Consider the following 26,985-nt stretch of genomic DNA (forward strand, 5'->3'; position numbering starts at 1 on the left):
TAAACAATATGCAAATATAATAATTATTGCGTAAAATAAATCCAATAACAATTTTTGTATCGGATTGGATAAATATTGTTAGAATTGTATCTAATACATTCAGTAATGCTTTTCAGTTTCTTATAAAATCAATTAAATTTCTGTCTTTTGATTTATTTATATTTTTCAAAACTGCGATACAATTATTGAAAAATGTAATCAATAAATCTAACATATAGATAATATCAAACATTAATCAACATAATTCATTTTTTCTTCCATATTTTTTTGAAAAAAATGAAATTATTTTCCATTAAATTGAAAATCAGAAATTATTGGTATAATGGTTTCATTAATGAATGCATTATTCCTATTTAGGTAGATCATCTAAAATTGCTTTTTTACATTTTTTTTTCACTTTTTTAAATATTTTGCCTTTTTGTTTTTGATAATTGAATTTGTATCATTATGTCATATTATTTCGAAATGAATCAGTCTGATTCTCCATTTGGTAATTGTTTTGTTAGGAAATTTGTATTTTTTTCCATTTTCGATATATGATTGTATGTTTGGTTGTAATAGTTGATCCTTAGTCCCGAATTACCTTCTAAATTAATCGAAAATATTATTTTCATGCCTTTTCATTCAACTTTTCCAATAAATTTTTGAAAAAAAAACTTTTGAATTGAAAACAATTTTCCAAATAAACACATCTACTAAATTGAAATTTTGCTTTTTTATTATATCATTAATGGAGGAACATGATTTTTAGACAATCCAAAGTTTTGAATGTGCTAATCAAAAATTTCAAAGAATCTATTCAATATTCGCGCGTGAGTAAATTATCGAGAAATATAGTTCATAATAATATCATAAGTTGGGGAAATACTTCATTTCGATCAATAATATTTGAATAGTCATTTTTCAATAATAGGATTTTCTATGAGGTTTCATTTGAAATTATAGTAAAATTTGAATAGTAGTGAATTAATGTGGAGGATCGTACTTTATATCGATATAATTTTTTACATCTTCTAAAAGAGATACATTATTTTAAGTTTTCTTTCTTGAAATATATGCATCACTTGATACGCAATCGGAATATCAATTTTATTCATAAATTCATATTGAAACCATTTTTTAGGTTAATTCCGAATTTATTCTAAAATACTTTCCCATTGATTACTCTTATTGTTTCACCCAATTTCTAAAAAAATCAAATTAGATTTTTTTAAAAAAAATATTGATCATCCAATTGAATACCATAGATCGTTCTGCAGCATATACATTTTTTATCTAATAAGAAACAAAAAAATCAAATAAAAATTTAAACCATCATTACCACTTCTTCGGAAGGCTCATTCACCTTGAAGACTTTAACGGCAGATTCTTCATATCTGAACCATGGTAGTTTAACTACCCTTGTATAAAGTAGGGAACCTATTAAAATAATAATGATGCCAACAAGCCTCAAAGGACTTCTTGGGTTCCAGTTTGTGCCAATGTTGTCTGGAGTAAGACCGAATAACGAGTTTTTCATTGCATAAAATATAAATAAATCTATGAACCAAGATATTGAACCGACAAAAATATCAGTAACAATAAAGAAAACGGCATTTGCGGTGAATTGTACTCCGAAAACGCATGTGTTGTACTCAAATGCAATGAAAGGATAAATAAAGCAATAAGCAATAAGAACTTTTGAACTACCAACCATTTTCCAGTCTTCACAGAAATTTTCGACCAAACCAGGACCAAATCTTTGGGGCATAACTCTTAGGATAGGAAATGCCATGAAAGTTAGAATAAAGAATTCGTACAACCCTTCTACACCACATAGCCATACAGGGTGTATATCATTCTGGTGCAAAAGCTGCTCTTCTCTGATAGCCTTTATAGATGATGCAAATTGGGCGAGAATTTGGAAGGTAAGGGCTGCCCAAAACTTCAAATTATACTCAAACTTTTTTAATCCATCATAAGCAATTGAAATTGAAGTCATAATTACGCCTATCATAATAATTGCAAGTGACACATATGAGTACGGAAGCAATTTTTGTTTGAGCCAAATTCTACGTAAAAATGTTGCATAAATAATATCGCAAAAACGCAAAAGAGTAGCAAAAACGGGTCCGATTAAAAGAATTGCAATATTATAAAGAACTGTGAAAATTATATCTAATGCAGCCGGGAATAATGCATGAAGGTACAGCGAGAAATGAATTTTTGCAAACGATGGAGGTGGATCTTTACTAAATTTTAGCATTAACTTATAGACAATGTTACCAAAAGCCATACCAATAGCCATTAAAAGTGTGCCATACCAGGGTTTTTCGAAAATTTGTTCTTGACATCCTTTAAATGATGTTACCTTTTGGTTGTAAATCATAGTTCTTGTATAAGCTGTAAATATATTACCCAATACACATCCAATTAAATAGAGATGTCTTGACCGCCATCCAAAATCGGCATTACCAGATTCTTGACTCATTGGCAATCTGTCAAAATATTCTGATTCCTTCAGAAACCGCCAATCAAATTTTATCATTGAATATTAATGTATTACTAAAATATAATACAATTCATAAATGTTGTCAACTAAAAAGTGAATCGAGTACTTTTCCTTTGAATTCAATTAATCCGATTTATTTACTGTTGTTTATTTCATATCTCCAGAGTGAATATAAATTTAAATAAGATCAGTGCTTTATGTTCATACTAATTTTAAGTCAGTCCAAAGGGAAATAATTCATGGTTTTTTTAAACCATTAATTTTCGTTATTTTTCTTTAATTCTGTTAAAATTTAACTAATTTCTATGTTGTTCTTGCGAATCATTGTATTTTTGCGAACTTTGCAAAATAATTTAACTAAAGACAGATCTAGCTAAATGAATCAGTTTCATTTACATCAAAAAGTGTTTAATACAGTTGTTTTCCAAATTAAATCTTAGTTTTACTACCTTTGTTAAATCTGTTTTGATTTTCTTCAGAGTTAAGTAATTGCAATAAGATAATGGGTTTCTCTTACTTGCATCAACTCCTCCAGCAATATCAAATGCAACCCTTTCTTACAACGAAGTTTATTTTAATTCCTTTCTATTAATTAAAGTTGCCGTTTGAAGAACTGTTTAACCTTTTTTTCATTGAATTTTGTAACGAAAAATTTTGCAACAATGATCATTTCACCTTTGTAATATTTAATAAAACAATAACAGGACCAATGCATCCAACTTTTATTACCATTTATTGAGCATTTTCATGATTTTTAAGACAGGAATATTATGGTTTCAATTTAAGACATGAAAAATTTAACTTCACTTTAATATTACCCATCAATGTCTTGGTACCGTACAGAGTCACTTGAAAAGAGCAGATGTAAAACAGTGTGGATGGGTCCTATTCCAAAAAACACATCAAAAAGACAAATATTGGACTTTTTTAAGGATTATAATCCTTTAGAATGCAAAATAATTGAAAAAACATCAACTAATAGATTTGCATTCATATATTTTCCTGATGAAACATCAAGGGATAATGCTATTCAAGGTAAAAAGGGCTGTTTATTCAGAGGAGAAAATGTTGTAGTTAATCGTTCATTCAATGCCTACACAGGTGAAAAACTTGGAGGAAGAATGCGAATTGAAGATGATTTCATTGATTGTTTAAATGGTTACGATGGTTCCGATGGTTACTATTATTTTGGTGGTGGAATTAAATACTATTAATCTATACTTATTTACACCATCTATATAAACAATCATTTGAATATATAACAATTGCATTGTTTTTTTTAAATATTTTGCTGAAATATTGAATCGAAATTGAAAATATCATATTTCCTGAATAAGAATAAATGAAAATTTGCAAACATTGAGCTATTTTTATAACATTAAGAAAAATTATGAACTATATGGTATCAACTAAATCAAAAGACTTATTTATTCAATGATTCGATGCTTTATATTGTTTATATTTTATTGAATTTACCTTTTTGTTACCTTTGTTATTAATAAATAAAATTTTTTATATCGGAAATCCCGTTTTCGAACATTGCATATGTACTATAGTGCTGCCATCATACACGCATCTTTGATTATCCTTCATGTCAGAATCCTCATGAAAAAAAATTTTGATTCTTGACAAATTAAATATTTATCTAGGTTCTATTATGCTTAACTAAGGCATATTACAAAAAATATTGAATGCCCGAGTTTTTTATAGAATGTCCGATTTTTCAAAATTTTATGGAATCTCTTCTAGATGCGGATTTAATTCAGCATCTGAAGGGAATGTTTGAGGCCGCACTCAATCCTAATGTGCAAGGAGAGATATATTCTAATTTGCAAAGTATGATAGAGTCAGAGCCAAATATTTCGTTTGATATTCTCGCAATTTTGAGTGATGAAACAATTAGCGAACAAATCAGATTTGTTGCTGTTGCCACACTCAGGAACTATCATAAATGCATCCATGAAGACATTCTTCCCGTTTTTTTACAACATTGCTTCAGTTACTTAGAATCTGTCATAGATAATCCAGAATCGGTTTTTGTACTTCAGTTACAAGCATTATATATAACACTTTTTGATTCTTATTCTGAATTATTTTATGACAATCCAAATTCAGCGATTTTAGATCTTTTATCAAAAGATAATACAGCATCCATTGGACTCCAATGCATCCGCGATCAAATACAGAAAGATAATTTTCCAAACGAAGATTTTCTTCAATTTTTACTCAAATTTATTGAAGAATCATATGCTCCAACAAATCTATGCGAACAATCACTCGAAATTATTACTCAAATTCTACTCAAAAAGCCAGAAACATACTTAGAATTTGGTGCTCAACATATAATGCCAGCAATTGATCAATTCGCTGCAAAATACAAAGTGAAAGCTCTGTCACAAAGCTTTGCAATCATAGGAATCCTATTTTACCATACAGGAGAATCAGATTTAGGAGAATTAATCGCAAATTTAATCAGAACACAAAGCCAGAATGTTTTAATCAATCTGATGGAAACATTCTATAACTTTGACAATCTACCATTCGATGAAAACATTGTTACAGCTCTTTTTTACAGATTAGCCGAAGAAGACGATAATTCCGGCGAAGAAGAAGAATATAACTTGTCTTTGATGTACCAATACGTTTTACACAACTTATCCTGCAAATATTGTGATGAAGTCAACGAAATTATTATTCCTTTGTTGACATCAGAAGCAAATGATGCACAAGTGATCAGAACATTATCAATTATTGATATAGAAACAGATGACCCATATGCATTCATTCCTTTGTTCGTTCAACACTTAAATGATGAATTAAGAGGAGATTCAGTATTATGTCTTCTGAATATATGCCAATACGATCCATCCTTGTCGGCTTCTGTCATCGATGTCATCATGCCTTTGATGCTGGATGATGATTCTGACGTTAGAGACAAAGTTTACTTTACAATGAAGGGAATTCTGCCATGCGATAACGCCAAACCAGATTGGCTTGTCCCATTATTCAATGCTGTAAAGAGTTTGCCCGAAACGGCAACAGTAATTCAGATATTTGCTCAATACTTGGACTGCAACATCTCTTTCAGGGATGCAGATATTGCAGAACTAATTGAGTACTTCGTGGAACCATTCCTGGATGATAATTGTGACCATATTCTTCAGCGGACAATTGCAATAATTTTATCTCAACTTTTGCAGAAACTTGAATCGGAGTTTACCCAAGATCCAGCTCCGATCATAGAGCGCGCAACTCAACTCTTAACAGTCGATTTCATCATGTGCAACGATTTATATGAATCTCTTTGCGGATTAGTTGACAATCTGTACACGAAAGTCGGATCATCGATGAATGAACAGTCATACTTCCACGAATTCGTCGATGCAATGACCCATGTTATGCCTTCTCGCTGGAATTCTCTTACAAAAGAAGAATCTTTCTCTTTTATGGCAAATCTCGCAAAGAATGCACCAGAACTAACAAGCCCAATTATATCTAGATGGCTTGTTGTCACTGCTTTTTGCTTGGAAAGAACGGCAATAAATAGTATTGCGACAATTTCAAATTTCTGGATTCAACATATACGGCAATTTGATAGCCAGCATACCATGGCTCTTACTTCAGGTGTTTGTAACACTTACGCTAAAAGATTTGCAGAGGTTGAATCAATTGAGCCACTTTTTGAGTTATTATCACATTGCGTTACACATTTACAAGAATTTGGACCAATAGAACAGAATATCATTGATTTCTACAATGCATTACATACTTCTTTGTATCCACAAAACGAATAATATGTTTTTGTATATTCACTGTTATTGTTTATTGTTTTTTATACTTATTTTTCTAAAAAATTATTTCATTTTTTACTTTAATGTTGAGAAAATTTAATAAGTCTGTCATGCATCTCGGAAATAGTGCAAGAGCAGATCGCCTTATAATAACGACTCTTGTAGATATTTCCCAAAGTTCTTTCAATTATTTTGATAGGGAGGGAAAGCCAGAAACTATCGGCAAATTGAGAGGACTCAACCTATAGATTGGCAAGAACCTATGTTGGGATAAAGAACTATATAAAATAATAAAGATTCGTCTGGAATTTATTAAAAGTATACAATTTTTCAACGTAAAAATCGAAATCAAAAATTCATTATTCATATTGTGAGCTTTACAAAATTTGTGAGGCAAATTTTATTCCGCTCACAATATGAATCATGAATTTCATATAATGAGCAAAATTAAAAACCGTTTCAATTCATTCAATTTTTCTCATAATGATAATTTTTAAAATTGTTTGCTTCTGAAAATTGAGGGGTCAAATATTTTGTATTTTGAGAGAATAATGAAAAAAGATTCATGATTTTATGTATAGCTTACAAATATCATAAAATTTTCAAAAAAAATTGTGAATTGTAAACTATTCATCAAATTTATGAATCCCATTTTTCAGCATTTCGCACAACATTGAATTTAATTTAGTTTCAGTATTTACCCAAAAATTGAGGCTTCCCCTCAATTTTTGTGCAAATGCCGCTAAAATCTAAAATCAAAAAAAAACTTATTTTCCAAATCCTCAGTGAACTGGTAGGCTATTAACATTCAAAAATCCTAAACTGTAAAATTTCAGTTTTTTCAATTTTTTTTCATTTTTATGCTTGCTTTATTTGCACTTTTCCCATTCTCTTTACAATATACCCCATTTGAAGGCTGTACACCAGAAAATACCATTCGGATTCAACCTTCAGAAGTTATTACAAAGTCTTTTGCTAAAGATGAATATTCACCATTATGTATTCAAGGGTCTATATATTTTGATTCAAACAGAGTATTCACAGCAGATTGGAGATTTGATACAGTAGATGGAGAACTCGGAAGTTTTCATAATGATGATGGCGTAGAATTAATTGGCAGTCGTGATAAAATACCCTATATCAAACTAAGACCACGAGATCTTTACAGCCCAAATATTATAACAATTGTTGGAATTACAATGTCAGGACCTTCGGATTCAGGGTTTACTTATCAAGTTTTTACTAATAAGGAATCTTTCAATAAGAAAATTACAATTGATAAAAATAATGAGTTGGGAATTATTGCAGTAAACCAAAACCCATTAAAATTTACTGTTAATAGAGTCAAAAGTAAAGCTATTATCAAGGCTAATGGTGATGCTACAAAGAAAATCGGAAATAGAATAATTTTAAATGTTCACAGACCTCAAGATGATTCATCATTCACTAGTGAGGAAGTAAAAATTAAATGTCAAACAGATTCAAATACTCAACCAGAACAAGGATTTACAACACAGTTTGCCGAAAACCTTTTCTTTATTATTCCAGAGGCAGAAGGAGGCTATCATTCGAGACAAATCAATGATTATTCCAATCAACATATTACTATTTTTACAGATGTTGAATCAAGTGAAGAAGTATACCAAGATCCATGTCTAGAAGGTGAAGAAGAAACAGAACAAGAGAAACCACAGGTTGAAACTATGCCCGTGCCTGATGGCGTTTTCTGCAATGAAATAAGAACTTCATATTCAGCAATTGAAAGTTATCTTATTACTATTGGAGCCGAAAAAACATTATGTATGAAAGGAAGTTTTGTTTTTGCATCTGTAGATAAGTTCAAGGTCTCGTTATACAATACACAGAATCTTAATGAGAATCCAGTAGAGATGGAAAATCCATTTAGTGTTGCAGGCGATACATGCTTAAGCATAATTAAATGCTCTGATAATTCAAAAGAGTGTAGGGTTCATGCTGTTCCGATAGTTACACCTGTATCTAACGAAAAGGATGGAACCCAATTGTCAATTTTCACAACAAAGAATTCATTGGAGTTAAATCATACAGTTTCATTCAAAGATGAAAAATTTAAATCTTTTGCATTGACATCCTATAGTAACAAGAAGAAAGAAATTGAAGTTAAAACTAATAATGAAAAAGTTTATGGTATTCTTCTGAGCGGTAATGAAACTGGACTAAATAAATTTCAAGGTTTCACACTTCGGTCTTTGATATCTTTAGGTTGAGAAGAAGTAGAAAATGTAACAGTAACAGTTACAATCAAAGAGGCAAAAAGTTCAGCTGAAGAACCAGAAACATCCTTTTTCGCTGCAGATATCATTTATGACATACCAGCAGGAGTTAAATCTGAAGACGAGGTGAAAGAAAATTCAAAAATTCTCATTGTCCTGATCCTAATAATAAAGGCCTTGGAATCGGAGCTATCATAGGAATTATTATAGCAGTAATTGCAGCTATTGCAATCATATGCATTCTCCTATGGCTCTTCGTCTTTAGGAAGAAATCTAAACAAGACTCAGGATCAGGCGAGCAAGTTTAAATTTCAATTAAGTTCTTCAGAATAAACAACAGCATTTTATATTTATCATTTTTATTACATAACAATAGAACATTCCTCAAATCTATTAAAAACTGTTACATACATATCTTAAATTTCAATATTCTCATAGAATTGTTTGAGATGCTTTTAAAAAACCAATGTTTAATAGATTAAAGTAGTATACCATTCATAATAATTTTTAACTCAATTTCAGATTTTGAATTTTTTGAGTGGCCTGTAATTTCTTTTTCAATGTTTTGTACCAAAATCCTTATTCAATCGTTTCTTAATAAAGATGTTAAGCTATCAATAGAACCAGTTATTACAGGAAACACAATGATTATTAGTAGTAACAAAGATATAAATGACACACAACATATCTACGATTTAATACTGAAAAACAATATAAACGAAGTTCATATAGAAGGCGACGAAATTGAAAATATGTCTAGCTTTCGCTATATTGATTCATTGAAAACAATAAAGATTACAGCAACTAAAATAAAAGAAATTCCTGATTATTGCTTTTCAAATTGCCAGAACCTTCAAAATGTTGAACGGAATTCAGGAATTGAAAAGATTGGTAAGAATTCATTTGAGTTTACTTCAATATCAAAAATTAATCTCGAAAATATTAAAGAAATCGATGATTACGCATTCAAAATGTGCATGAATCTTCAAGATATTGCCTTACATCTCATTGAAACTATGGGAATCTGTGTTTTTCAATCATCTGGAATAAAATCTTTGACTTTTGGCGACAAAATTGCAGATATAAGCAAGAATACAGCATACAACTGCTTAAATATCACTTCTGTGTTGTTTGGAGATAATGTTACGAATATTGGAGATTATTCTTTTTATAATTGCATCAATTTAGAAAATGTACAGTTCAAAAGTAGCAAATTCGAATCTATTGGTCAATACTCATTCTACAATACGAAATTATCAACATTTCCCTTCCATAAAAATATAAAAATTATTAATTCATACGCATTCTCTTTTACCAAGTGCCAATCGATAGAACTGCCAACAACAGTTGTAAATTACACGATTTACTCCGAAATTTTTTCAAATTTAAATAATTTGGAAAAAATCATTTTTGGCGATTATTATTCCATGAATTCGGCCAAAGGAGTTCTTATGAACTGTGGGAACTTGAAATCAGTGACAATTGGCCAAGATTTTTTTGTTCCAGATTATTTTTGTTATTTTAACAAAAATCTTGAAACAATCCAAGGAAAACCATCACATATCATTGGTCAATACGCCTTTGCTGGTTGTACGTCTCTCCAATCGATAAATATTGAAGGAATAAAAATTATTTCACAATATGCGTTCCAACATTGCCACAACCTCAAAATAAACTTGTGGCCGGACAACTCATTGACTATTGATGATTGTGCATTCCAATATTGCGACAAACTCGAAATTTCTGAAATTAAAGAAAATTATGAACTTTCTGACAGAGTTTTCGAGTTCTGTCAAGGTATAAAGACATTAACAATACAATCAAACACTATTGGATCATCTGTATTCCACGGATGCTTAAATTTGAAATCAATAATTATTAATTCTTCTTTTAATGAAGGAATGATATCCGAAAGGTCATTTTATCAATGTTCCAACTTAGAAACAGTTGAATTATCTGATAAAATCTATGAAATTTCGGATTATTCATTTGCAAAAACCAAAATCAAGGAAATTAACTTAAATAACATCAGAATGATCGGTAAATATTCATTTATGGACTCAAAAATCACTAAATTGACAATTTTTGAAACAAATCAGATATCAAATTTTGCATTTCATAATTCAACATTATTAACTGACTTAACGCTCAATAATTCGGATGCTAATTTCAATCTGCTTGCTTTTACATGTTGTTTCAATATGAAAAACTTTAATTTTATAAATTCAAAATTTGAATTTAAAGAAAAAATGATAATTAACAATGAAACAATGATTTTATTAGTTGACAATGACATCACAGAGTATAATGTACCAGAATATATCAAAGAAATCCAAAGTTTTTGTTTCATTTTGTCATCAAATTTGGAAAAACCGAAAATTGGTCATTTTGTTACAATCAACAGTTATTCATTCGCTAATTCATCAATCAAAGAGCTCTGTTACTCCGTTGAATTGCCAGGAAATGAAGAACCGAGAGAAATCAAAAAATTCGGATTTTCTTTTATGGAAAAAGTCGAAAAAATCGAAATTCCACGAGAAATAACAGAGTTACCAGAGAGTTGTTTCGAATGTTGTCCTTCTCTACTCGAAATAGACTTATCAAACATACAAAAAATTCCTCAAAATTGTTTCAAAAATTCAGGAAAATTGACATCTGTCACTTTTTCAAAAAATTAGAATCAATTGGATTTTCTTGTTTTGAGGGGAGTCAGATAAAAGTGTTTGATATTCCTGATAGTCTAAGTGAGCTTGGCAACTGTTCTTTTATGTTTTCAAAGCTAAAATCAGTGAAAATTGGAAAATCATTAGTTAAATTAAATGATTTTGTGTTTTCCAACACGAAACTCAATGAAATAACAATTCCTAATACATTATTGTGTATATCTAGTTTATCTTTTGTTAATTGTTCTGTTAATATCATTTTAGATGATTCACATCCAATTTTTAGAATTGAAAACAATTCTTTGATTGAAAAATCATCAAACACATTGATATTGACATTTGGAAAGATGCCAATGATATATAATGTTCCTTCTTCTGTTAATTTGATCTCTTCTTTCTCTTTCACATCAAAATATGATTTGAAAAAAGAGAAAAATCAAATTTTGTATGAAAAAGATTTCGGAACTGTTGTTTTGAAAGTTCCTGATTCTGTTTTGAGTATAGAAAGTGATGCATTGTCTAATGCTTATTACATGTATTCTGTTTGCTATAATGGAACTTATTTTCAGGATGAAATTAATTATCATCCAAATGATTTTTTGTCGAATTTCTTTGTCAAAGAAAATTATTTTGGAACAACATTCTTCGGATATCCTTTGACTGGATTCGAATGCGATGAATCAATTCCTGATGCAATGATCATTTCTCATGTTATTGGAAATACAAAATTAGAGAAAATTTTGTCTATTACAAGTATTTCTTTGAGTTCATTATGCGTTGTAGCAATAGTTGTTTTGATTGTAGTAATATATTACTACAAGAAGACAGATGACAATGCTTTGTTGTCTAATTATTATTCTGTAGATAACAAAATTAATAGTTTTTATACATAGAAGTAAATTTTTAAATTTTAAATCTAATAATTTTTTTTTCTGAAATAATTTAATTGGTATTTTAGATTCGACAAAAATACTATTGATATTGGCACCATGTGAAAGGAAAATTTCTATTGTATATAAATTACCATGCTTTAATGCAAAATAAAAAGCAATCATTTTATTTTTATTCTTGATAATTGAAATCAAACTTGTTAGTTGAGTTGAATAAAAATCCGAAGATATCTGAATTTTGTGACATACAAGCATAATGTGGAATGTTACTTTTTAGGAAATCTGTTTTATCAGGAAGTTTTTCGTTCCTAAGAATATCTATTGTTTGGGAAATTGCAGCACACCAAGGGAAAATGCAACTTTTTTCTCTCTCAAAAAGTAGAAACACTGCTTTCATGTTTTGGTATTTGATGATATCTTCGAAAATAGGTTCAGAATTATTGCCTGATTTGACAAAATCTTTATATGTAAACAAATTTCTGTTTAAAACAAATTCAAGAAATTCGTTGTTGTGTAAACATACGATTTCTCTGAGGCATTTTATCTCCATTTGATTCTTCTTTAAGCATTCATTAATAATATCTTAATTTCTGCCGATTAATGAATAGCGGAGACATTTTTTTGTTATATCATAATTTGGGTTTGAAATTATGAAAAAGAAAATGTTTGCGGATCCAAAATAAGCACAGAATTCAATTAATGATAATTGGACAATATAATCATACTCCAAAATATGAATCTTTAAAAAAGATTTTACTTTTTTCATTTCTTTTTGATATTTATATATATTCTTTAGCTTATCAATTTGATCGTGCATTACTATAAATTCGATTGAACCCTCCAATGGAAATGTTAATTCAGAAGATTTCTTATTAAAAAATAATTAATTTGGGAAAAAAGTGGAAAATTGAGAGAATTCTGATTGCTTTTTTAAACTTTTTTCCACTCTAAAATAATCCTAGAAATCAATAAATTTGTGATAATATTCCAAATATCTTCAACAGAATCATTGGATTTTATGGAGAAAAGCTTCTCATGGGTTTCAATAAAGTCTGAAATATTGCTTTGTATAGTCACAACTCATAATGATTTTTTTTTTGACTTGTCAAAAATTTTAATGTTTTTAAATGATCCCCTTACTAAAGCATGCGATGAAGAAAATCTCGAACATATTAAATCTCTTATAAAGAATGGTAATTATAAACAAGTAAAATCGTTAGATAAGCCACTCATTTATGCATCATGGTTAGGTAATCTTGAAGTCGTTAATTATCTTATCTCTATTGGGGCTGATAAAGAAGCAAAGGATAAATATGGATATACTCCACTCATTTTTGCATCAAGAAATGGTCTTCTTGAATTTGTTAAATATTTTATCTCAGTTGATGCTGATAAAGAAGCAAAGAATAAATATGGATATACTCCACTCATTTGGGCATCAGAAGAAGGTCATCTTGAAGTTGTTAAATATCTAATCTCAGTTGGAGCTGATAAAGAAGCAAAGGATAAAGAAGGGTATACTCCGCTCATTGGAGCATCAATGAAAGGTCATCTTGAAGTTGTTGAATATCTTATCTCAGTTGATGCTGATAAAGAAGCAAAGGATAATTTTGGAAATACTCCACTCATTTGGGCATCATGGAATGGTCATCTTGATGTTGTTAAATATCTAATCTCAGTTGGTGCTGATAAAGAAGCAAAGGATAAAGAAGGGTATACTCCGCTCATTGGAGCATCAATGAAAGGTCATCTTGAAGTTGTTAAATATCTAATCTCAGTTGGAGCTGATAAAGAAGCAAAGGATAATGATGGATAGACTCCACTCATTTTAGCATCAAAAAGAGGCCATCTTGAAGTTGTTAGATATCTTATCTCAGTTGGAGCTGATAAAGAAGCAAAGGATAAAGAAGGGTATACTCCGCTCATTTGGGCATCATGGAATGGTCATCTTGAAATTGTTAAATATCTTATCTCAATTGGTGCTGATAAAGAAGCAAAGACCAATGGTGGATTAACTGCACTGAATTTAGCAAAGGAATCTATTAAAAAATACTTACTGGGAGACAATTGAACTTCTAATTTTGGTTAAACCAATAAATGAAGCGGGTTTTCAATTGCTCTGAAAAAAATTATTAAAAAAAATTATCTTTAGATTCTAGATAGTGCAACTATCAATATCAGCAGCAATCTTATAATGATTTTTTTTGAAATGAGTACCATAAGGTTGCACTTACGCCCATCTGACTTTAATTCAAATTTTTGACAACTGGTGTGAATTAATTTGAATTGAGGGCCCTGTAATAGGGGCGTAAGTGCACCCTTAAGGGATCACTGCCTTAGTTTACATCTATTCAACAAAGAATTGGCGACCAATATTATGAAATATATGATCAATGATGCAATACTATCTTATACGCAAGTTTTCAAAAAAAAAGTATTCAAATATCTAGTGTGGTGAAGCGCAGAAAGACCTCTTGATTTGGGTTGTTGACTTTTTTCAATAATGAAGATATAGACTCTTAATCATATTTAAACATATTATTTCAATAAAAAATGAACATCGGATGGACCAATTTTGAGAAATCCTGATCAGCAGGCTCGCAGTGAAAACTCCAATGTTTAAGGTTTTGATCAAATCTCTTCTTTTTGATATCTGAAACGACAAATAGGTAGACAATGGTATGAACATGTTATGGCCATGCTTATGCAGAATGATATATATTCTATCAAGAGAAAATAGACTTCGAAGTGTCGAAAATTGAATAGTTGTATAAAGATTTTGATAGTAAATATGTGATTACATTCAACCTATATATATCAAGATCTTTATACAAACTTTTAATGCATTGATTCACAAGATATAACATTAGAACAAAAACTTAGTTGAGATTATTATTTATAAATTAACAAATAGTATTTATATTACTAACAATTAAACATAAAAGTTATAATAATCAAAAACTTCTTATTGTGAGAAGTGGTCAGATACAAATTTAATGAAATCATCAACAGTCAATTCTTTTTCTTTGTCTTTGTTGTGTTGTGAATCTAAATGAATCAATACTTTGTCACAGTCTGGAATTAATGGCCATGACTCATTATCAATTGTGGAATCATCATATTTTTGGTGTTTAATTTCTTCGATTCCATGGAAAGAAATCAAATCAGGGAAGAAAACAAATTCTTCAAATTGGAAACTTTGTGTGAAATTGATCATAGCAGAATTCAACAATTTATAACTTTCTTCTTCTTCAAAATTAGAACGAATCGCATTTCCTAGTTCGTGAATCAAAATAGAAGAAAAAGCTTCACTTAATCGAGATGAATTCCTTATAAATATAACTCTCATCAACAAACTAAAAACAGAGAATTGAACTGAATTAGAATTCTCTAAATTCAACATGTTTGTGAGCAAAGAATTGATATTTTGTTGCCTCAAAACGAAAATATCAAAAGGCGAAGAAAACATAACGAATGAGAAGATGAAAGCAATCCTAAGACTGGCAATTTCTCTTGGAAGTTTCCATAAGTGCAAATTACCGAAAAATTCAAAGAAAAATGATGTGAATTTGTCTCGATCATTCATCGAAATAGAGTTGATTGTATCGCTTAAAGCGAGGATATATTCACGATCTGAATTAATGAAAACATTGACATCAAGTAATAAACTAAAGACTAATTCTTCCCAAGCATTTTCTTCGCAGCTTAAACTGCAAAATTTTGAAATAAAAGTTAAATAAGAAATTGAATTTTTGTTCGCAGTTTGGATCAAAAATCTCATTAACTGCGGTGGAAAACTATTTTCTGTAGAGAATAAACTACACAATAAATTTGGTGTCAAATCTGACAACAAACCGAAAATTTGGTTTGAAATTTCAGGATTTTTGACTTCATTTATTGCATTCAACAAAACATTTGTATATAAACTTAAATTGGATGAGGGATATGTCAAACAATAAACAGTAATGAACTTAAATGTCTGTAATGATGAAAAGTGAAGTGATGAAAAAACAGACAAAAATATTTCAATTGCTTCATCTTGCGAGAAAATCAAACGATTTGCATTGAGGCAACAAATCAAGAACGCGTGTATCTTTTCATTTGATAGCTGATCTATCTGTATAGCGTGTAGTTTGATGACACTTTGGAGATGCAACAAAATTTCTGTGTCACTTAAACAACTCAAAATTGATGAAACAAATTTCAATACTTGTAAATTATTTCCTACGGTTATTGCGTAAAAAACGTATAGATCCCACACACCTTGTAGTTTCTTAAACATCTGGAGAATACATTTCTGTGTTATTAATTCATTTGTCCTTTCCAAAATCGTTGTATAAAATATTGGCAAATAATAAGGAATTAATTTCGAATAATTTTGATCAGATACAGAATTCTGCAAAATGAAAGACGCAATGCAATCATTTTCAGGTAATTCTTCGTAATTAGCTAACAGTTTCTTTATACCTGATATCTTGTTATTATTTCTCGCAGTAGTAACTTCTTGACTGACAAATTTTGTCACATAAATAATTAAGGTTGTAAAATCTGACAAAAGCGGATCACTTAAACAAATCAAATGAGAAATTTCAATTATTTTCATTACCAAGTCTTCCATCTGTCTGTAGTGAATATCAGATGGTTTTTGGTTACCTATTATTGGCACAATTATTCTGAGTAACAAAGGATATTCTGGAATAATACTTATTAGTTGAGAAAGAGGCAAATTCGTCTTGGAAAGTGCCAATAAAAGTTTGTGCTTAGAAACATCTTTCGGATTGGATAAAATAAACCCAGAAATAATTGGTGAGACTTGATTCAAAAAAGTGACAGAAATTGAATTTTGTAAGATTTCAAAAATTAAATCATCAGTTTCTTTCTTGTACAAAAGAAATGTCGTGAAACTGACTAACGATGACTCCGAAATCGATTCTAAAAATAATTTCGGATCATATCGTATCAATTTTGTCAAAGATGAAGTGACCACTTTACTCCAATTCATATCGTCATCGTTAATAGCATTTTTTGCATTTCCAAGTAATAATTCCCCTCTGCATGCTATTTCTCGTAATAAAAATATTTGGTCATTGTCTTCTTTTCTTTGAAAAAGTGACACTAAAATTGAGATTGGAATTTCTGGGATGTTTTTAATAAACAAAACAATTGAATTCAAATCCCAACACTCGTTTAAAACAACTGAGAACTTAGATGGATACCTCTTCTGCATTTGTAACAGTGTTGCGGAGATTTCCTCCGGAGATATCTTCGTATATCTGTTTTTCAATTCATCCCAACAAAATTTTAATAAAAAATTAATTTTTTTGTCACTTTCTAAAAGTGCTGAAAGATTTTTCTCACTCATTCTTAATAACTCGTGAACGCAGACAAAACTGATTTCCTTGGATGAAAGTAACAAATCGAAATTGATTTCTTTGTCTATAAATGACAACAATTTCGTTGAAAAACTCAAAATAATTTCGTCATCTTTAAATTGGTCGAAAATATGTTCTACAACAGCTATTATCAGGTCTTCATCTTCGCTTTGCTTCAAACCATTGATTACTATATCACAGATGTTACAAAGTTTCCTTGCTTCTTCATTTTCTCGAGATTCTTTTAATTTCATCAAAGAATTCAGGATTATTTCGCGTTGGAGCTTCACTTCGATACTAACATTGGGTAATATAGTGTGTAATGCATCGATATGATCAAAAGAAGCTCGAATTAATGTTGATGAATTTATATAATTTGACAAAACTTGGATATCGACGTCAGAACGCGAAACAATGTCCGAAAGTTTGGTGAGAACAATTTGTTCCGGCTGTCCACCTTTCTTTAGCATAGTAATTATTGTAATTAAAGGACTTTTTGACACAACTCTTGTTGCATCATCAGGAAATGCAATTATCCAGTTGAATACACGTCTACTGATTGATTGGTCATCGATTTTGAGTAAAGACAAGCATCCTTCCGCTAAATCAAATTTTATTGATTTGTCAATTAAGGAATAGGAGTTGTTGAAGAACTCGAGAGCACTTCTGACAACAAGTATATTCGAATCTAAGAAGACTGCAAGGAACATGGCTTTAATTAGCTCTGGAAAAAGTAATTTTATTATTGATTCGGGATTATTTTGTAAAACAATGATGAAAAATGAATATCGTACTGATGAACTTGTTAATGCGCATTTAAACATTGCTTGCCAATAGATTGTATTTCCAATAATATTTTGAATTGATTCTAATATCGTTATTGTAGTTGATTTGACTTCTGTACCATCATCATTGACGCCTGGTAGTATAGCATGTATCAAAGGAGGACCAATTTTCGAATTTAATGACAATGCAGGGATAAAAAAATCAGTAAATAGCTTTAAAGCTTGAATTCTTTGTGCAACACCTGTATTATGGAAGAATTGGAATAGTCCTGGTGCCCAAACTGAGAAGTCACGATTTAATTTTTCGGCGCCCATTCTTTCAAATGCTTTGTAGTACACATCGAGTGCTTTATTTTGTATACCAGCTGGTAAAACGGGTGATAAACATTGCGAAAGCGTTTTTGCAAAAAGTAATTTGTGAGAAACATAATCTTTATCGGGATATTGGCTAAATATATCAAGAAGAGTTTGCAAACATCCATTTAAATCCGGCCATATACGTATTAACTTAAATTTGCCAAGAGCTTTGAAGATCTGATTATCATAAACACTAGTTTCCATTCCGATTAAATTTCTGAGGTTGTAAAATTTCAAAATTTTCTCGAGATCGGGATTTTTGAATAGAACTTTTTTTTTACTTCCCAACAATCAAAGATCAGAATTATTGATTTGCCATCTCCATGATATGTTGATAGAGTCATCATCTATAAGCAACAAGCAAAATCCCTAATTTCCAAACTCTATTTTAAAAACTTATTTTTTATCTCTAAAATCTTCTAAAAAAATTCATTAAAAATCTAATATCTATTACATACTGTTGAATTACATCAATTTATTTAACCCATAAATCCTAAAAAAACTCAAATGAGATAACATAACAGTCTTCTTATCGAGACAATCCAAAAGAATTACTGTTTTCTCTAATTCTTTCGGAAGGAACATAACAATAGTTTTATAAATTATTGTTTATACGATATATTTTTCAAGATAAGTGCCACTTATTTCGGGTAGTACTCGAAATATTCGGAATGTTTAATGAGATTTCCTTCGTCATCATAATATTCATGATATCCATCGTTAATGTATTTCTTAAGAGTTTGATAGTTTAAGATGATATCTTCGCAATACTTGTCAAGTTCTTCAAATGAATCTTCAATATATTTGACATGTTTATGTTCTTCACATTTATTGTCTTTAGAATCTTTAGAATCTTTAGATTCTTTTAATTTTGAAAGACTTTTGAACTCGAAGCCGATAAGTTCTGCATTCGTTCTGTTCCTGAGAACAGGTAAATCATCTCTGCGCTTGAGAAACATTGCTTTGACTTCATCTGCCTTTTGCTTAAGAAACTCTCTTAATATAGCTTCGTCATTATCTTCAAGACTATTTTGATTTTCAGCAGGTTTTAGATTTTCAAACATTTCTTTAATGTTCTTGATTGCTTTATATCCCATGAGAAATTTCTCTTCATCTGGTCTGCACTGAAGTATTTTTGGTATTATACACAATCCTTTATACTCTCCATGATTTTCTCCAATACGGAATTGATTTCCATAATATTCTCTTAACCATTCAGGCATTTTGAAAACTTTGAAGTCTATGATTTGTGGAAGTAAATCAGCAGTGTGTCTGAGAAAATAAGAAGGTTTATGTTTATTAGATCCTTTTAAAAGAAATCGGATATTTCCTTTGTTCAGATCTGCTAAGCATAATATCCGGCCAATGATATCAATTGTTGTAATTCTTTCTTTGAATCCAATAAATTCTTCTGGATGTTGCGTGTAATGTAGTAAGATAAAATAATCTAAGTCGAGGGTTTTGATCAGCTCACTTTCGAGCTCCCTAAATGTTTGATCTCCATATGTTAAATCTCGAGTTGCAATATAAAATCCGCGTGAAATATATGGATTAATTACAAATTCAACATGTGGACCCAAACCAAAGCTTTCAAGAAGTTTGTAAGCAAGTGCATCCTTTAATTTGGGATATGGATAATACCAAGACGAGAAAGAATTTTCTTCGTCAAAAAATTCTTCTTCAAACCAAACATCTTCAGATCCGTGACAATGATTTCTGATTGGATAGCCAGTAAATCCTTTAATGAAATAACTGACAATTGTTTCGTCTCCGAGTTTCAATGATAATATCTCACCAAATTCAACACCACTCGTTTTTGGTTCAACAGTTGCTTTATAATTATCACAGAATTCAATCTCAATCTTGTCAAAATCGAAAGATTTGACACCTGTACGAAGATGTTCTGAGAATTCTGGAATCTGTTCAATAACTTGATCTTGTAACAGTTTTCGTGATCCCCAAAGATACTGTTTCACTCTCCTTGTGAGAAATTCTTGGTTGACACCATATTTATCATAAAATTGTTCACTGAAACTAAAATCCATAACTGTTCTCAAGATAGATAAACAATTATTTCTTAAATCTTCTGGCATTGTTCTTGAAATGAGATACTCTGATGCGCTGGAAAAATGTTCTGATTCTAATTCCCATTGATGAGGATTTCCAACCAATTTTCCAAAAAATGATGGAACTGTGGAATAAACAAATTCAGTTACTACTTCTATAGTACTTGGTTCATGATCTTGTTGATAAACCTTCATAAACATTGTGGAAATAGATTTATCAAAAAACTGCTTCAATTTGTCATTGTTTTCCAAGCAGGATCTGATCAGATCCATAAGGAAGAAAGAGTGTGGCTGAGAATTTTTTGTTGAATCTTGAGTAAGCTTGGATAAAAGATCTGTACCTGCAAAGTTAACCTTCAATGAATCTAGTATTTCTTTCAATTCATAATATTGATTTAATTCGTCTGATGATAATAATTCGGAATTATTCCATTTTTGAAAATGTAAATTAATTAAATCGAACTTGCCTAAAATATCAGATAGAATGTTTTCATCATTGCTGTTAAAGCTAATATCTTTTGGTTGTGAATCGATTAAATTAAATTTGCTAATTCGACTTTGGAGTTGCTTGGCCCTTTCTAATAACTCTGGAAGGTGACTAACATAATTCTGAAATAATTCGGTTCATTAATAAATTTTAAGGGTGCTAGAAAACGATAGATTAAAATTTTTAGTGGAATTCTTAACGAATTTTTAACTAATCTTACGATAATTTCAATGTATACATTCGAACATCGGAAAACCAAATATCGGAATGCTTTTTCATTATAATATTCAAAATATGATCGGCAAAATTTCAAAATCTGATCGGCGTATCAAATATTCCATATCTCATAGAATGATTATTATTGTTTCAAGAATGTATTTATAAGGAAAGAAATCAATGGATCAGATATTTTGAATTTTTGTTTTATTCAAGAAGTCCAAAATCAATACCATTTCCAGCTCAAATAGCATCACAAGAATTCACAAATCATTGAAATTTTCCGCTCGGCTACCATAAATGAAGTTTTATCTTCGAAAATTAATCAAAATTATTAAAATTCGAATTTTCAAACATCTTTTTAACTACGAACACATTTATATTTGGAACCATACCTGTTAAATATGCATAATGATCAACTACAGACTATCAAAGGCTTTAAAAGGCATAGATAATGTAACTGTTATTAATAATCAGTATACATTTGGATATCCATGCAGTGACAGTTTAGAAGAATGCACACCTTATACTGTCAACCTCATGGGTGGAACATATCTCATTGAAGCATGGGGATCGGCTGGTCAAGCTCATGTTGCTCAGAATGCTATTCCAGGCCTTGGAGGATATTCCTCAGGCGTTCTTGTAGTAAAAAATTCGTTGACACTCTACTTATATATTGGTTCTATTTCCTTCTTTAATTCCATGTTTATATATGTACCAAGTTCGGGTTATTTCTTTGGAATTGGGGGTGGATCCTCCGATGTGCTAATCAAACTTTTGATTGATCTGATCCTCTCTCACTCCGCTCGCGTATTCTGGTTGCGGGTGGTGGGGGGCTCTGAATGGGCTAATTCTAAAGGCGGACATGGAGGTGGCCTTGAGGGAGGAAAGGGATATTCACCGTGCTGGGAAGCATCATGTCAAGACTCAATTTCTGGTGGTGGAATTCAGACTTCTGGGGGAAAGGCTGCCCAATCTTATAATGAAATGATAGGAATTAAAGGATTATTTGGTATGTCTCCAGTGAACTATAATAGCGCCGATATGGGAGGTATAGGAGGAAATGGATATTATAGCGGAGGATCGATTGAAGTAGCGGGTGCGGGCGGTGGTGGAAGTTCTTTTATTTCAGGATATGAAGGATGTGTTGCATTGAATAGCTCGTTAAATGAAAACCCAAGTCCAACAAATTCATCAATTCATTATTCTGGAATAAAATTCTTTAATCCCACAATGATACAAGGGAATAACGAAATGCCTCTGTTCATCAATTCAGGAACAATCAATTGTGGCATTGGAAATAAAAATCGAGGTGCAATAAGAATTACGATAATCAGTGGAAAAAAATGCACAGAAAATTTAAGATGCCAAAATTATCTTTCATTTCTTTTAATAACCTTGCCTAATGTTATTGATAGTTGACTCGAATAAAAAAGTTTATATATTGAAGACATATTTAAAAAAAAATAGAATGATTTTGAGATGAGTTAAAAGGTGTTTTGAACTACAAATTAATATTAGTCATACATAATCCGGGAATTAAAATATCAAAAAACGAGTATGGATTTTTGTTAATTGTGCCATTATTCTTTTCATCAAATTGAGTTGGATCAGATTTTAAGAGTTTTGTCATCCAAAATATTGGGGAAGCATCGCGTATATGCCTAATGATACAAAATTTTAAATTGGAGGCCAAAATACCCATGAAACACCTTCTCTTATATAAAACGAATAAATTTTATTCAATTTTTGAATTGAAAGGAATTCAGAATTGTAATTCTATATTGTCCTAATTAAGTGAAAGAATGCATTTTACAAACCCCCGATTCAAGTTCTAGCAAATGACTGAAATCCCATCTTATTGCTATGCAGATGGAGGAAAGACTCTAAACTCCATCTGCATCCAAAAATCCAATTTAATCATTTCAGGAGATTGTGAGATTTTTGGTGGCACTGATTCAATTACTTATTGCTTTAAAACAGTCAAAGACATTCTTGAAACTTTTTCTTTTAAATCGAAACCGAAATTAAAACGAATAAATGATTATGCTTTTTATAGCTGTTCAAAATTGCAAGGTGTTGATCTATCATCATGCCAAGATCTAGAATTTATTGGCCAATATGCATTTTCTCAATGCACTTCAGTTGCTACTTTTCTACTTCCTGAAGGTTTAAAAACCATATCTTCTTATTCTCTTAATAAGTTAAAAATCACCAGCATTAATATTCCATCTACAGTTACTACTATTCTAAATTTTGGAATTTCTCAATGTTCCTCATTAGCAAGCATTACTTTTACTGCTGGCTCACAGCTTACTTCATTAACTGCAAATGTGTTTTATGGAGATAAGCTTACAACTTTTGAAATACCTGAGAACGTTTCATCAGTTCATGGATTAGCTTTTTCAGGTATCACGTCGATGAGGACAATAACAATAAACAATAAAAATGCTTATTTATCCTGTGATACAAAAGCTGTTTATGATTTAGATAAAACACAAATTTTATATTGTGCTTCTAATTGTGGTGACAGTTATACCATTGATCCTAATGTTGTTGCAATAAGCAATGGATGTTTTGCAAGTACTCAACTTTCAACAATAATCATCCCTGATAAAGTTACTGCATTAGCAACTTGGGCTTTTTATGGGGCATCAAATCTTAAACAAATTACTCTCCCAAAATCCTTAAAAACAATTGGGAATAATTGTTTCTATTCTAGTGGATTAACATCTGTTGTTATTCCAGATAGTGTTGAAACTATTAACAAAGAAGCATTTGCAAATTGTAATGATTTAACTAACATTACATTGCCAAAGTCATTAAGATCGTTGGGAGGAAATGCATTACCTTCTAATCCGAATATGAAATTTTCTTCCATCAACAATGAATTCATTTATTTTGATGACTTTTATGTTATTTACATCGACAAAAACAAGTCTATATCGCAATACTTAGGATCAAGATCAGAAATAGTTCTCCTTAACTCTGTTACAACAATTAAGACGAACTCATTCCAAAATAAATTGACATTGACATCTGTTACATTTGATGGCGAATCAAATTTAGAAACTATAGAACAGGGTGCATTTTCAGGCTGTTCAAATCTGAAAACATTTACTTTTGGCTCTAAAATCAAGTCAATCGGTGATTCAGCATTTTCTGGGGCGCTGATTTCAGGTGATATTAAATTCCAAACAGATCTCACATCAATTGAATCGAATTCTTTTCAAGGTTGCAAGAATATTACATCGCTCTCATTTTCGTCATCTGCACCTTTGAAAATATCAGACAATGCATTCTTGAATTGTGAGAAAATCAGTTCAATATCATTTAAAACTACGTCACAAATAAGTTTAGGTATCAAATGTTTCAGTGGATTGACATCTTTGCTGAATATTATTATACCAGAGAATGTAAATTCTGTCGGTTCAGGTTGTTTCATGAACAGTGGACTTGTTCAAGTTACCTTTACTTCAGGAACAATTGGATTTGGCACTCTGTCAGCATTTGTCTATGTTTAGGATTCCAAGTAACTGCGAAAACATAGGCCAAGAGTCACTCAGCTTCACAGCAATAACATCTCTCGATATTCCAGACAATGTTGTAATTCTTGATGACCAGTGTTTGAGAGGATGCAGCCAACTTGTTTCCATCCATATAGGAAGTGGTAGCAAACTTAGTCGCATTGGCTTTGGAGTTTTCGATGGCTGCTCAAAGTTTTCTACTGTAAATACTTTCCAATCTCAAAACTTCCTTTGTGAAAGTAGTGCAATTTATAGTAGTAATAGATACAGAATGCATATCTATCCACCAGCTTCATCTCGTGTTTTCTTCTCTCTTCTTGAAGGTGTTCGGCACATTGAAGATAGTGCATTTATAAGTTGCGCGCATCTAGAGTCTATAATGCTGCCTGAAAATTCACTCACTAGTATTGGTGTAAGTGCATTTCAAGGATGTACATCACTGAAACAAATTACTATTCCATCCAGTATACAAAGCATTGGATCTAATGCGTTCTTGGACTGTCCTCAATTGAAATGTGGAGTTCTAATTCAAGGAACAAGTAAAAAAGCTATTGTTAAGTTGTTAAAGTCTTCTGGACTTCAAATTGATTCCTTAAATTTTTGTGAAGGTTATTCATGTAAAAATGATTATCATAGTATTGTTCGTGTTTCATTTTCTTATATTACTGTATTTATTTTAATGTGATTATCATAAAAAATAGCATTTTATTTTTACATACAAACAAAAAAAGTATAAAAAAGATATTTAATGAGCTGCAACTGGAACAAATGGACGTTTCCTGGAAGATTTTTGAATTTGATGAATACCATTTCTTCCGTAAAGCATAAAGTCAATTCGCCTGATTTCATCTCTCAATCTTGAATTATCTTTAATGAGCAAATCTCTTTGATTTACTAATGATTCAAGACTCTTCTTTATTTTATGCATCTTTCTTTTTTCTTCCTTTTCTTTCTCTGCGTATTGTTGAATATGAGTTGCTATATCTTGATTATTTAATGAATCTAATTGAATTACGAGTTTATCAACAGATTCTTGTGCCTTTTTGCTCTCACGGATTTCACTGACATTTGCATCTGTGATTTTTGTCTTTAATTCGAAAACTTTCTTCTTTGCTTCGTTTAAATCAGCTTTCAAGTTTTCAAGACTTTGGATTTCATTAACTCTGATTTCATTAAGTCTAGAAACATTATTGGCACGTTGCATGATCATTAAATCATCTGTTTTTGCAGCTGTTTGCTCATTCCTTAACGCACGCTTTTGAGCTAGCTCTTTGGCTTCTTCAATTCTGATTTCATTTCGCTTTCTTGCTTCTTCGAGTTCAAATTGAGCATTTTGTATTTGCTGTCTCAAATCTAGCTCTTTTTGCCTATAATTCTCAATATGAGTCTTGTATTCGGTTAATCTTTTTTCGATAATTTCGTTTTTATTAGCTTCTTTTTCTTGTAAGGCCTGCTGTGTGAGCGTATTAATCCTATTTATAGACTCAGCAATAACTTCTACAGAAGTTTGCCTGCCGTCTGCTTTCAATGTAATTGGTTTTTCTTTTTCTTCCTTCATTTTTTGATCATATTCTATTTGGATATTTTTCAATGCTGCCTGATGTTCTGTCCTAAGTTTTGTAATTTGATCTGTATGTGATTTGTATAATTGAATTCTTGAATGTATTCTTTTTGCTGAAATTGATTGAATATTATCACGTAATTTTGTAGTACGTTCATTATATAGTTTATTCACTTTAACAAAATGATTTTCTGTTGTTTGAATTTGTCGAAGTAGCATAAAATGCTCATCTTTGAGTCTAGCTATTTCTTCATCTTGAAGAGCAATGATTTGTTTTCTTTCAAATATTGCTTTTTCTGTTTTCCGTTGACTCAATCCTGATAAATCTTCTTTCTTTTTCATTCTTCCATAAACGTACAAAAATTGAGCATACATTGTGATTATACAAATAGAAAGCCTTTTATATGAAAAGTTAAATGAACATGTAAAAATATGTATCCGCAAAGAAAAATAATTTTGAAATTAAAAATTGTCACAAAAATACAATATATCAGTGCAAATCAATAAATACAGAAAGGATATAAAAC

The 26,985-nt window shown here is 30.6% G+C and overlaps 13 protein-coding genes across 13 annotated transcripts; 9 read left to right on the top strand and 4 right to left on the bottom strand.

The window, feature by feature from the left end:
* Positions 1-991: 991 nt before the first annotated feature.
* Positions 992-2,470, bottom strand: TVAGG3_0300200 (negative regulation of mitochondrial outer membrane permeabilization protein; the record flags this gene model as incomplete). Its single annotated transcript, XM_001306711.1, has 1 exon — positions 1,307-2,470. One exon carries the CDS (start codon positions 2,468-2,470, stop codon positions 1,307-1,309), a length of 1,164 nt encoding a protein of 387 aa, XP_001306712.1.
* Positions 2,471-3,310: 840 nt separating this feature from the next.
* Positions 3,311-3,845, top strand: TVAGG3_0300210 (RNA-binding domain, RBD family-containing protein; the record flags this gene model as incomplete). Its single annotated transcript, XM_001306712.1, has 1 exon — positions 3,316-3,705. The coding sequence occupies one exon, from the start codon at positions 3,316-3,318 to the stop codon at positions 3,703-3,705; it is 390 nt and encodes a 129-aa protein (XP_001306713.1).
* Positions 3,846-4,224: 379 nt separating this feature from the next.
* TVAGG3_0300220 (armadillo (ARM) repeat-containing protein family) lies at positions 4,225-6,340 on the top strand (the record flags this gene model as incomplete). The annotated part of the gene is made up of 1 exon (XM_001306713.1): positions 4,225-6,285. One exon carries the CDS (start codon positions 4,225-4,227, stop codon positions 6,283-6,285), a length of 2,061 nt encoding a protein of 686 aa, XP_001306714.1.
* Positions 6,341-7,142: 802 nt separating this feature from the next.
* TVAGG3_0300230 (uncharacterized protein) lies at positions 7,143-8,528 on the top strand (the record flags this gene model as incomplete). Its single annotated transcript, XM_001306714.1, has 1 exon — positions 7,143-8,528. The coding sequence occupies one exon, from the start codon at positions 7,143-7,145 to the stop codon at positions 8,526-8,528; it is 1,386 nt and encodes a 461-aa protein (XP_001306715.1).
* Positions 8,529-9,094: 566 nt separating this feature from the next.
* Positions 9,095-11,212, top strand: TVAGG3_0300240 (antigen BSP-related family; the record flags this gene model as incomplete). The annotated part of the gene is made up of 1 exon (XM_001306715.2): positions 9,095-11,212. One exon carries the CDS (start codon positions 9,095-9,097, stop codon positions 11,210-11,212), a length of 2,118 nt encoding a protein of 705 aa, XP_001306716.2.
* Positions 11,213-11,544: 332 nt separating this feature from the next.
* Positions 11,545-12,090, top strand: TVAGG3_0300250 (leucine-rich repeats (6 copies)-containing protein; the record flags this gene model as incomplete). The annotated part of the gene is made up of 1 exon (XM_001306716.1): positions 11,545-12,090. One exon carries the CDS (start codon positions 11,545-11,547, stop codon positions 12,088-12,090), a length of 546 nt encoding a protein of 181 aa, XP_001306717.1.
* A 1,114-nt stretch (positions 12,091-13,204) lies between these two features.
* On the top strand, positions 13,205-13,903 carry TVAGG3_0300260 (ankyrin repeat protein family; the record flags this gene model as incomplete). The annotated part of the gene is made up of 1 exon (XM_001306717.1): positions 13,205-13,903. One exon carries the CDS (start codon positions 13,205-13,207, stop codon positions 13,901-13,903), a length of 699 nt encoding a protein of 232 aa, XP_001306718.1.
* A 1,105-nt stretch (positions 13,904-15,008) lies between these two features.
* On the bottom strand, positions 15,009-18,805 carry TVAGG3_0300270 (Golgi to endosome transport; the record flags this gene model as incomplete). Its single annotated transcript, XM_001306718.1, has 1 exon — positions 15,053-18,805. The coding sequence occupies one exon, from the start codon at positions 18,803-18,805 to the stop codon at positions 15,053-15,055; it is 3,753 nt and encodes a 1,250-aa protein (XP_001306719.1).
* Positions 18,806-19,242: 437 nt separating this feature from the next.
* TVAGG3_0300280 (protein CBG06246 family) lies at positions 19,243-20,940 on the bottom strand (the record flags this gene model as incomplete). Its single annotated transcript, XM_001306719.2, has 1 exon — positions 19,243-20,940. The coding sequence occupies one exon, from the start codon at positions 20,938-20,940 to the stop codon at positions 19,243-19,245; it is 1,698 nt and encodes a 565-aa protein (XP_001306720.2).
* An 841-nt stretch (positions 20,941-21,781) lies between these two features.
* On the top strand, positions 21,782-22,792 carry TVAGG3_0300290 (glycine-rich protein family; the record flags this gene model as incomplete). Its single annotated transcript, XM_001306720.1, has 1 exon — positions 21,782-22,792. One exon carries the CDS (start codon positions 21,782-21,784, stop codon positions 22,790-22,792), a length of 1,011 nt encoding a protein of 336 aa, XP_001306721.1.
* A 419-nt stretch (positions 22,793-23,211) lies between these two features.
* TVAGG3_0300300 (regulation of response to stimulus) lies at positions 23,212-24,894 on the top strand (the record flags this gene model as incomplete). Its single annotated transcript, XM_001306721.1, has 1 exon — positions 23,212-24,894. One exon carries the CDS (start codon positions 23,212-23,214, stop codon positions 24,892-24,894), a length of 1,683 nt encoding a protein of 560 aa, XP_001306722.1.
* Positions 24,895-25,168: 274 nt separating this feature from the next.
* Positions 25,169-25,582, top strand: TVAGG3_0300310 (regulation of response to stimulus; the record flags this gene model as incomplete). Its single annotated transcript, XM_001306722.1, has 1 exon — positions 25,169-25,582. The coding sequence occupies one exon, from the start codon at positions 25,169-25,171 to the stop codon at positions 25,580-25,582; it is 414 nt and encodes a 137-aa protein (XP_001306723.1).
* Positions 25,583-26,963, bottom strand: TVAGG3_0300320 (uncharacterized protein; the record flags this gene model as incomplete). Its single annotated transcript, XM_001306723.1, has 1 exon — positions 25,643-26,833. The coding sequence occupies one exon, from the start codon at positions 26,831-26,833 to the stop codon at positions 25,643-25,645; it is 1,191 nt and encodes a 396-aa protein (XP_001306724.1).
* Between the last annotated feature and the right edge of the window lie 22 nt (positions 26,964-26,985).

The sequence above is a fragment of the Trichomonas vaginalis genome, chromosome V, assembly GCF_026262505.1.
Source record: "Trichomonas vaginalis G3 chromosome V, whole genome shotgun sequence".
NCBI lineage: Eukaryota > Parabasalia > Trichomonadida > Trichomonadidae > Trichomonas > Trichomonas vaginalis.